Below are 12,011 nucleotides of genomic sequence, written 5' to 3' on the forward strand. Positions count from 1 at the left end.
TCCTTTAAACAAAATAAGGCAAGTTTCTGATGCATGCTGGGAAATATCATTGTGTAATGTTAACAAAACAGTTCAGTTGCTTTCATTCACAATTCTTGTACGCAGCACCAGAAGTTGTGGTTTGTATTCTCACAGAAATGACTTCTCGGGCTATTTTTTTTGTCCTCCTCGAATAAAATTTTAATATTCAGACAAGTTGTTTTAAACTCCATACCCTGCTGCTCTGAGGAACCAGAAAGGCGGAGAAAAAGCAGACAGAGTGTGTGTGTGTGTGTATGTATGTTTAATACAAACTGGCTGAATTCACAAGGCAAAAGTTCACATCCTCTCTTTGAAGCTGGGAGTATCAGTGTCTTAAGAAAACACACAGAGGAAAGGGCAGCTGGATGTGTGTGAATGAAAGGGAAAAACAAAGCTGGAGGAAGAGATGAAACCATTAATAACGTCTTCATCACAGAGGTCCCTCTTCTCTCTCATCCTCCCTTCATCCTTCCTCTGCCGGTCAGCGTTCCTTTCACTACTTGGTCTCTCCGCAGCAGAATGATGGGGCCCGGCGTCTCCAACCCTCATAAATTTGATAGAGTCTCTTTATAAATGTGAAAAGCAGCCCCTTCCACATCCATTTGTATCTATGCTCGCTCGACTTTCCTGTCTTCACCCTTACCTTATTCACTGACAAAGAATTCAAAGTCTTTTCTGAGAGAAAACAGTCGGACAGGCGATAAAACCCCAGATAAAACTGCATGGAAGGTTGATGGAGTTTGAAAGGGAGGTGGCCACATTAGAGACGAGATAATAGGAGAATCTGGAAAATATTTCTTGTCAAGGATGACGACTACTTGTACAAGTTCTCTGATGATTTTAGCATACAGTTGGGCTTCTACGGCACTTTCAAAACTGTATACAAGTTCAAATTCACAAACATAAGCAAAAGAAATGTGAATTTAGAGTGCTTGAAGCTTCAGAGCCTCCGGTTTCCTTCTCAAAAATTGTCCGTAAAACGTTGACTTGCAGCATATGAAACTGTACAAAACGTCTTCACAAGTTTCATCAACGTAAAAAGTGTTTTATTTATTCAGTTTTTGTTAAAAAGAAGTAGAGGAGGGCGAGTTTAAGTGAGACAGACGGCTGGAGACAGACAAGTAGGGAGCTCACTTTGGGTGCTGGTATCTCCAGATAAAATAATCTGGTTATTCTCAGCAACGCCAGGAGGAGACATGCCTTTAACATGTCGTGTTCCTGCGGGTGTGCCATCGCATGTGTGTTAACAGCAGCTAATGGACCAAAGTGTGCTAAACAAATCCAATGTGCTTGGAAAACTACAGTGAGGTTTTTAAGCCATCAGCAGGCTAATAAAAGGTTTTAAAACAGATAAACAAATTTCTTTCAGCTTTTAACTACAAGGTATAATCATTTTGTATTGTTTTTATTCATAATTTTTAATTCTGCAATGAGGCCCTGTCAGTATTTATTCATGTGCATTCTTAATATCACTCTGCAATGACACAACCAACCACTAGACGGCGATAACATTTTTTGCTGTTGCTGGAGCTGTTGTAGCACGTTAATGCCATCTTCTCCAGTGTATTGGAATTTTTTTCTTTAAAATTTTTTTCTGTGTGTGTTAAGTATGTAACAGGCCAACCCTTCATGTGTCTTTCCTTTCAGTTCTGCCACAATCTACACAATTCCAGGATTCTACTTGAATCCTTTACTGGCATCAGATCCAGAAAGTTGAGGAGTCTGTAACTTAATTAACCACTATCTTTGAAAACGCTTAGAGGGTCGACTTCCAAATGCATTAGCAGCACAACTTTTACTGCCCCGCTGTAACAGACTGCAGAGTAAGGCCAGGAAACTAGTCATAGGTTGAGGTTGCATCCAACCGCTTTAAAGTGCAGAGTTTTTAATGAGGGGTCAAACTCTTTAATAGGCTACTTACATTGATATAAATTCCTGTCTTGGAGCGTTTTGTTGCAGGTTTAGCAAAAAGAGGTGGCAGCTGCAACAAAGCAGGAGTTAATTCTCACTTGAATAACGATATTTCATAATGTAGCTGGATTTTGTCTCTCCTCTTCCTAGCATTTGATGTTCAGGTTAACAGGTGTGTGCTTTTATTAGCTTATTTATGCTCTACTTTCTCTTCCAAAACAAGACCATCAACGTCCTGCCCATCTAAACTCACCACTAGATATCACTATGACAGGATTTGAGATGACGCAACAAGTAAAACATGTAAAAGAAATGACAAAAAACTGATTTTAAACAGCTGCTGGTGCTAGAGTCACGGCTTTTCCCAGGTCAGAGGGTAAGGATGCGACATAAAAGGCAATGATGACACATTTTCAGGAAAATGGGCAGTTTAGTCTGACAAGACGTCTTCAGACTTCTGTCTAACTTGCTGCCTCGTTGGGCTCGTCAGATCGGACTGATGTACTCCCACAACATAGGTCAAGATGTCACCTCTCAGCTGTTTTCCTGGGTTAAGAATGAGCTGCTGCCCCCAGTGAACGACGGTGAGTACTACAGGCAGGCATCTACCACATCCTGGAAAAAGCAAATGATCTCTTTATGCAGATATTTATGGGCAAAATTATAATTTATGAATCATTTTAGCATTAAAAAGGTCAAAACTGGATCCATTAGTGAGCAGAAATGTACGTTGTGTTGATTTTTTGTGCGTCAGAATCTCTCCAACATGACGTAAGAATCTTCTCCAAAAAAAAAAACCTAAACCAATTAATGTGCAAGAAAAAATAACCTCTTAAAGTCATAATGTACTTAAAATTAACTATTTTTAATGTGGGTTTTTTAACAGAAATTCAATACATGATCAGAGAAAAGGGAAAAGATCTCTTTTACAGTTCTAGAGAAAATTATTTAGTAAAATGTGAAATTTTTAAATACTTTTCCGGAACTTTGCAGCTTCATTTGTTCAACCGATTCCATCTTGTGAAATCCAGATGTTGCTTAATGCAGCCTCTGTAGATCTTTTTCTTGCAGGCAAGTCACTTATTTCCTTTTATTTATTTTTTCGATGGTTAAAAAAACATTAGTTTTTCTCATTTCTGCATTGTCACTTCGAAGTTGCTGCCCATAAACCATGATAAATGCATCCCTCGTAATAATATAACTACTTAAAACTCATTAATTTGACAAACTTTTAGCAACAAAATAATTCAAAATAAAACAAAATAAGATTCATCTACTGGTAGTTTAACACAAAGGGCAGGAAAGAATAGCGACATAAAAATACACTTTATTTAATATTTTTACATATATTTAAGAAGATTGTTTTTTTACTGAGCATTTTGTTCATTTATTTAAGGCACAAAGTGCTGAAAGTCACCAAGTTGCATCAGTCATCTCCGGCTGCTCTTTGATGCCACGTTCACACCGGGCTCGAAAACGCGCGTTCCATCGACCGCTTCCAATGAAAAGTCTATGTAAATGTCTGTAAATGTGCTTTTCGGGCTTCCGCATCCAAAAATCATAGGTTTATTCTTCGCTACAAACGTTTTTAAGTCTATATTTGGGCTCTACGTACAAAACATGCGGCAATTGAACACACGGTAAAACCAGGTGAACTTTGACCAATCAGAAATTCGACTATCAGAAGCGTCCTTTTCAAGTCAAGTCAAGTCCGTTTTATTTGTCAAATACACTGAATACACAAGATAGTACAGATGAAATTTCTTTTCTCTCAACCCACAGTGCAAACAGCCTATAAAAATAACAATATCAATAATATTAATCACAATAACAATAATCTAAATAGGTCAGTGCAAAAGTGGCAATAATTATAGGACACCAAGTCTTTTATATATCGGAATAGAGCTGTGAAAGAAAAAGCCTGCAGCGAGGTTTGCACAGCTTTAACATTTCGAACCAAACCTCTTCCAACTAAGAGTCCACGCGCTAGTACTGGGTACCGACTGTCCAGTACACTAATGGTGCATTCAAACCCTGCGTACTTGAACGTGCCACACATGCCCTTTGTGAAGGTAGCTTCATGGAGCCTTTGCAGCAGATTTACATTCATAGAGAAACTCAGAAGTTCAGGCAGAGGAAAAGGAAACAGACAGATGTGAAGTCCACAGAACTACAAAGTGTACATCATCACATCTGCTGAGCCACATCAAACAAAACTATTCAGTCATTCTCTTTTGGCCTTTAAAAGCAGCATTGTGTCAGGTCTGAGGATGATTTCCCCGCAGACTGGAGACACGTTGAAATGTGCTGACAATCAAAATAGCACTGGGTTTATTTTCCCTCCTCATGGTTTCCCTGTATACATGAACATAAAACATGAAATGCAGCCCACGGCCTCCAAACGCCGCCAAGCAATAACTGTGTGCAAGCTTTTTACTCAAGCGGGCTTCATATTTATCTTGATTGTTTCCTTCCACATGTCTTGAAAAAGTTTTCATGTTTTCTTGAGGGTGAAGCTTTATGTCGACTGTGGCTTCGGGGTTTGGTTATTTTTGCAGGCAAAAGCAGAGGAAATATCCCAAACATTTTAACGGGCTCGCTTCAAAGGCAGTCGACTCTCTGTTAAACCTAATTAACAGAAAGAATTGAGATTGGCCTTAAATAGATCGGCTTTTTAAAACTGGAACGTCAAACCACATGTTGCAGTCATGCTGTCCACGACTTGGATAACTCTATTTCAATTCAAAATTAGGCAAAAAAGGGGGGAAATCTTCGTTAGAACAGCAACATATTTCAGAATAAGCAGGATGCGTGGAATCAAATCAAGCTTATATCCAGTTTTTAGGTGTTCAAAGACCCATTCCGGTGGAAATCGTGTTTGTTTGTTTTTTTAAATATGTTCATGTGGCATTTTGCTGATGATGGAGGACATATAAGAAAATTGCATTTCTACAGCTAACGGGCACTTGAACCCCTGCCTATGCTGTTCACACTCAACAAACAGGGATGGGCTTCTTTTTTTGCTACTGTTTACTAGCACATGTATTCGCCAACTACAGTTGGATGAGACCAAATTGGTCAACGTTAAACCTGGTTTGACTGAAAACGTGTGTTCACTGGCCATGCAGTCGTAAAAAACGTGCGCGTGAATGCAAAAGTTTTGAATGCGGAAGCCGAAAACGCACACTTTTGTGAGTTCACATAGAGGTGAATACCTCTTGAGTTTTTCTTTATTCAAATCGTCGTGAATCAGGAGAAGATGAAAAAACACAGTTTGAAAAAGATCGTATTTCTGACGCAGATATTTAGTTCTCAACTTTACTCCATTGTTTCAGATGACTAATCCTGGAACTTGAGAAGGAAACTTGCCGTTTGCTACAGTAAAAAGAAGAATCAAAACTTCTTTTTTTTTCAAGCACAGAAATGTTTCATTGCACAAATGGGTTTCTTGCACAATAAAAAAAAAGAAAAGAAAACACACAAACAGTGCTAAACACTTCAGTTCCTCAATCAATCCTTCCATGCCCATTCATCTGGGGATTGATACACTTGCATAGTTACACATCAACACACACACACAAGCTGTTTTCAGGTTATCCAACCACATGGTGATGGAATTTTATTTAGGATTATCTGAAGTTCCACATGAAAACATCTTCATCAGCTTAAAAGGGGGCAGATTGTTCAGTCAATTTAGATTCCAGATCCGTCAGAGTGAGAAAGAGGTTCCCCCCTGAGGCCAGCGTCAGCATTGCAATTCACTCAATTGAGGAGGAGAAAAGAGTGATCCAGATGTGGAGGGAGGAGGTGGAGAACAGAGAGTGTTTAAGTGCTGGTGAAATGCTCGCACTAATCCATGTGCGTGTGACCTCTTCATCGGTTTTTCTAACTGAAACGTAGTGATCTGCAGATTTAACAGAGCCCCGCGTTGCAATTACAGTTCCTTCGAGGGAGACCAACGAAGAAGAACCCCAAAAGCTCCCACATACATACACACACATCCACACACATCTGCTTTGTTCCTTAAGCCGGCAGCTGAATTTCCCATCAGAACTTCAACATCGTAAAGCTCCATCGCCGTCATCATTGCCTCTCATTGGTTTCCTCCTTTGTTCTTCTGCCTTCCTCTTCCATTCCTTCATCCATGAGGCCACATACCACTCTCGTTATTAAACGGAAAAGAATGGTGTTTACTTCCATTTTTTTTTATCCTAAAGTTTATGAGCCAGCCCGATTTAGGATCCCGACGATGGAAGGGTTTTAGCGGATTTTTTTGCGAGTCTTTGTCACCTCGAGGCTTCCTTCCAGAACAAAGGCGTACACATCGAAGACGCAAAGCAACATGCTGGAAATCAGAGTACATATGGGAGCAGTGCCCAGCCTCTTCCAGGTGCTTTACTGCTGGCCCTGCACAAAGTTGCTAAGTGTCAGAAAGGTGACAGCACTAATGACTGCAGCAGAAGCCACATCAGTCAAGGACACCAAGACGCACGCTCCAAACCAACCACCCTGGAGGCAACATCTTGCCAGCTCATTACATTCACTTGGAAGGTGCCCTTTAACACCCAACGCCACCTAGAGAGCTAGACCCCCTGCGCCGCTTCACTACATGTGATGCCACATGCAGCAGAGGTCGGATGATGTAATGAGTGAAAGGCCGGAGTTGTGAGGATTCCCTAAATATAGATGTTTCATCTCTTTTTCTCTAATTAGGTACCGTGGATTTTCTTGAAACGCGCCACCGTCCGAAGCCGCAGGTCAAAGGTGACGGGGGTCAGCACTGACATTCTGCTGATAGCTCCTTCAGCCAATCATCAATCAGGCCCGGCTGTCAGGCTCTTTAGCTGCAACGAGCAGCTCTGTCAGCAGCTGGTTGAGGCAGAAGAGGGCACTTACCGTGCGTGCGCATTCCTGCCACCGAAGTGGCGCGCAGGGTCAAAGGTGGGCCCTACGCAGACCCTCATCAGCTCTCCTGGGGGGGCTGGTTGTGCGGACACACACTTGACTAGGTGAACACTTGTTGACCACACGCTTTGAGACTGGAGCTACGTCAGCGCCTCGGGCGGTTGCTCCAGGCAGCCACTGACACCTAAAATAAAATGTTTTAAATTCCTTTTTACCTGACAAAACAGTAAATAAAACAGTTTTCAACCCAATTTACAGTAGAAATCTAAGCTAAGCACAAAGCAAAAGGAACTAGAACCCGCATTTATCTGTACCTGCATGAGTATAAGAACTTTTCTTTCATCTGAGGGGGAGAAACTAATTCCTGCAAATGTGAATTATGACAGGTGTTGGTAAAGAATTTTTAAAGACCCGCTCTGATAAAAATGGTGCAATTTTGAGATGAGGGGGAACATATATTAAGAAATTTAAGCTGAAAATCGCATTTCTGACTATGTTTTATTCAAATCATTGGGAATCAGGAGCAAAAATGCAGATTGAAAAAGATGTTTTTATGCCATTTTTATCGCCTTGGTATTGTCATGTCGGGGTGTGGGGGGCTCTGTGTCCTAAAAAACGACACACAAAATGATCAGAGTTGGACTTTAACCATGAAAATAAACTCCATAACTGTCTAAAATCTATTTAAAATATCTTTTTCTAAAGATTTTAGTGTATTTTATAAATAATCAGTGTAGGCTTGAAGCTCAAATTTTATTCTGATCTCTAAAAGACCAGAACATTTTGGAAAAACTCAGATCTCCCTATTCCTTATGAATGGTTGCTTTACATCTTAATTATTCAAAAGCCCAAAAAGGGAATGATTAAACTTGAGAGCATCCATCCCCCTGAAGGCGCTGAGAGTTCAATACAAAAAGCTTAAAGCATGAGGAACCTGCTGAAAAACTGAAGACAAGGGAGAGGATTTTCAAAACCATTTTAATTCTAAAGAAAATCAGGAATTTGAGTTTTGGTCAGAGCACACAGCCGCGCTCTGTGCCGCACACCCACATGCAGCAGGCTCCCCTCAGCGCGGCTTTAAAGCATTGCCTATCCAAACAGGAAAGTGCCCTCTGCCCCTGCAGCAGTCCAGGCCGCAGCAGTGGAGATTTCATTAGTCACAGCTAACAGGCAAATTATCCGCTTCAGCGCACCTGTAAAAATTTACTGTGTCAGTCGCAGAGGCTGGTGCTGGTGGAGCTGGGATTCTGGGGGCGGGCGACAAGTGGTGGGTGCGGTTCGAACCTGGCTGCTTGGGTGGGTGTCAGGCCGGGCACTGCAGCGCTTTTCGTCTGCATCCAGCTTCCATTTAAGAATAAACCGTTAACTGGGACTGAAGGCTTTTACAGAAATGACCTTTACTCTGCAATAAGTACCTAATAAATGTAAATTATCCAAAATTGAGAACGCAGAGAAATAATTGTTTATTGCTGATGAAACATTCAACGCTTTTCTGGTTCTAGTGTTTCTTTTTTCTGGCAATGTATGAACAGTGTATATAAAGAGAAATTTTTATATGCTCTATAATTTTATTTTCCTTTATCATTATTATTTCTTTTAATTTTCCGCCTCTTTGCACCTTGACGCATAATCCCCAGAGCTGTCGTGACAATTTCACCACAGATGGATCAATTAAACTATGGTCCAGGTGTTTACTCGACTCTAATTGGTTGCAGGGTCTCCTGTAAAAAGGGATAATGGACACCTAAGAAAGAAAGAAGCCTGAATGATCCATTTAATTGTGCTAACCTTAAAGCCAGTAGGTATCCAGAAAACACACGAAACTTGATATGGACAGACGTTATTCCACAGAAACACAGTGGAAAATTCATCTTTGATTTGGAAGTTTTCTGTTTGGTAAATGTGATAACTTTGAGAGTGACAGACGAAAGAGAGAAGAGAATATAAGAAGAAGATGAGGAGCTTTGTCATCTGGACAAAAACAAGCAGGAAGCGGCAAAGTTTTTCTTTCAGTATAGACTTTCTACTATAGCCATTACCTTGATAACGCTTTGCACTGCGTACCAAATAGTCCGCTTCGTGTGGAGAAGATATACGTTTTACTATTGAATTATTTTGTACAAGTGATCATGGTATAAGTGGAACACCTTCAAGGTGTCGAATTTCAGGAATGAATGGATTTGTAATGGACACCTTTTCGAGCATTATCTCTTCAGGCTTCCACGGGGTGCTGTGGTGATCTGACCGTTTCCATTTCACAGTGATACAATTCACCTGTGCAGAGGAGAGATGAGAGGCGTGTCCTCAAATTAAAGTGGCATCAGCTGTTGAAAAAGGAGACTTAAAAAGACAAAGGCAGAGGATCTTGGGAGTCAGTGGTCAGAGAGCAGCGAGGAGGAGGACGCTGAAAGAGGCTCCAACTGTCAACCCCGCTTCCATAAACTGAAAAGCTGACATAGTCTCAGTGGATTCATTTATTTTTAGGATTGATTTCTGATAATGCACACCGCATCGGGCATTATCTTTTGCATAAGGGACACGTCTTTGGGCACTATCCATTACTTATCTCAGTTTGAGCAGTGACTCCTCTCAGCAGCAGGATTCTAATCATTTTGATTCCTGTTTTCTTCTGCTTAAATCTTTTACCAGAACCCAGCAACATTTCTCACTCCCTTGGATGTTTCTCAGAAGAAGTCCGTCTTCCGGGGATTTCTGTCAGGTCCGGTTCTGCTGAGGTTTTCCCTGGACCATGAAGGATTAAATATTTACGCCCACGTACAAGCGAGCATTCTTCACTTGTGGCTTTCCCTTCACAGTGAGAACTATTTATGTTTCTGATGACACATTACCTTCTTTTAATAGTTGTAAAGGTGTCTATTAGTTGTCTATTATTAGAAGGTTAAGGCGTCTTATTTGGGGAATTTTTGATGAATATAAATGTTAGCTAAACAGACTTTAAAATGGGATGTGAAATCCTTTTGTCCAAAGTAAACCAGCCATTAATTTAGGACCTTTTATAGTCTGATTTGGTGCCTTTTGTGTAAAATAAAAGTGGTGGATGAAAGTACAGTATATGTGAAGAGTCACGGCAAGAGCTTAAAACCCTTGAAAAGAGCCGAGGATAAAGAGAAAAAGCTGACACACGCTGAAGTCAGGCGGCCTCTGTAACCACTCTATTAGATGTGCAGTAACGGGGGTTTGAAGTGTGAGGGTGAGGGGAATGTGTGAATTTTTAATGTGCTTATTTTGGAGCCACAAAAACAGGAGATGTAGCTTGAAAGCTGTGTGATTTTCTACACACACACACACTTTCACACTGCAGGGAGTGGAATTCTAGCTCCCTGAACTCCTTTTATCCTCCTGAAGGTGGAAGTGAGTGCCGGGTTTCCGGAAGTCACAGCGAGATCCAGCGGTACACGTCCTGTCCAGAACTACTGCCTGCTGCCAGTGTGTGTGTGTGTGTGTGTGTGTGTGTGCGTGGGGGGGAGGGGGGTTGCTTCAAAGGCTCAGACTGCCCAGCATGCAGGTTAACTATCAGTGTGTGATATCTGATGCTACATCACACTTTGGGATCTTGCATTTGACAAAAACAGTGCCTTTGTTCCGAGAGAATAAAAAAAAATGTTTTTTTTTTAAAAACAGGATTCGAGTCGCTTTGAATCCAAATTTTTTTCTCCTAGCATCGGAACCTCTTCAGATAGAATCCGATGGGCTCCTTGGGGATCACCAGAAGCCCAAGGATAAGCAGCAAATGGTGTCATCCCTCCTAATGGCAGTTCAGAGGTCAAAGGAGAGGCAGCTCACCCACAGCATTCGGTCCCGACGCCATAACCACAGCAGTTTGTTTCACTTGTTTCATGTCAAACCAACACATCTTCAGTTTTGTTCATTCCTCTTCTCACTTTCAAACAAGGTTTAAAGAGGAGAACATTGTTTGTTTGAACATTCTATGTTGCCAGTTAAACCGGATCCAACTTTGACCAATAAGGGACTTGGATTTGGTATGGACAAATCGATGGCCTCCCTTTTAATTCAAAGGAAAAATAAACTGCATCCACTGCTGCTTTGTAGAAACCGCTATTGGAAATAGACAAGACTCCTCCACAATAGAAATTCTTCAGCAAAAAGTTGCAACTAGGACCTCAAGTACATTTAAAACTTTCTTTGGGAAAATATAACTAAATATTTATCGATAAAAACACAAAGATCTTAAATACAGCTTTTTTGAATCCACAGTTAAGTTTCATATTATTGATTCTATGAGGAACAAAAAATGACTTTCCTCACATGTGACCATGGCTGAATACCTCAAAGGTGTTTCCACCCCAGCTGACATGTTCAGCACTTCCAGCTTTGTCCTCCATAAAAAACATTTCTCTGCTTGTACATAGATCCTATAACCCATCTCCCTGAGCCAACAAACTCTCTTTGTCTTCCCAGAAACTCGTGCACAGACCACGCACGGTGATGAAGGATCACAACTCTCATCTGTCCGGTCTCCGGCTAATTTTTGCACACCATCTTTGATGAAGCACCTGGAAAAACATCTCAGGCACTTGTGCACATCCTGGCACAAACAGAGAGAGCCCCAAGTCCAGTTGTTACTCCAGGAAAACCACAAGAAACGAATAGTTTTAGGTCGGATTACTGCTGTTGTTTTGCATTTCCTGCATGTTTCTGCATTATTTTTTTAGTTACTTTACATCAGAGTACCTACCAGGCCAGCACATGAAAAGGTTTCAGAAAGACTTTCCTCTCCTTTTTTCATGCTCACACAATCAATAGTGAGTAAAACGTATTAAGATAAAGTCCTTCCTGGAGAGGAGGTGAGGGAAATAGGGTAAAGGAGGAGCTGGAGGAGTTAAAAGATAAGAGAAAAACAGCCAATTCATACGGTGATGCACAGAAACCGTATGCAGGGTTTTCGGAAATTAAATATAGACACAAAGACGAAAATACTAGAAAGTTTGAGGCTGTTTGATCTATATGTACAGTAGACACATAAACTGCACACAGTCCTCCATGTGTGTGGTCTCATCCTCTCATCCTGTTTAGAAAAAGAATAGACCCCTGTTTCCTTTGGACCTGAACCCTCAGTTGTGACTGCGTCACCGCGTCATCACCGCGTCATCACCGCACACAGATCCTTACATCGGCCATATTAACCCTTAGAA

General features: G+C 41.1%; 1 protein-coding gene across 3 annotated transcripts in view; it reads right to left on the reverse strand.

The window, feature by feature from the left end:
• Positions 1-12,011, reverse strand: part of LOC111947089 (uncharacterized) — an 86,058-nt gene that overhangs the window by 61,140 nt on the left and 12,907 nt on the right. The window contains exon 2 of one of the 3 annotated variants that reach the window (XM_078943196.1): positions 6,829-7,021. The exons of the other annotated variants lie outside the window; for them this stretch is intronic. Within the exon in view, the coding sequence (XP_078799322.1) occupies positions 6,829-6,896 (68 nt within the window). The 5' untranslated portion in view covers positions 6,897-7,021. The remainder of the gene's footprint in view (positions 1-6,828; positions 7,022-12,011) is intronic. 3 annotated transcript variants of the gene reach the window in all.

Source organism: Oryzias latipes, chromosome 24 (genome assembly GCF_053564925.1).
Source record: "Oryzias latipes strain Hd-rR chromosome 24, Olatipes_Hd-rR_3.1".
Lineage (NCBI taxonomy): Eukaryota > Metazoa > Chordata > Actinopteri > Beloniformes > Adrianichthyidae > Oryzias > Oryzias latipes.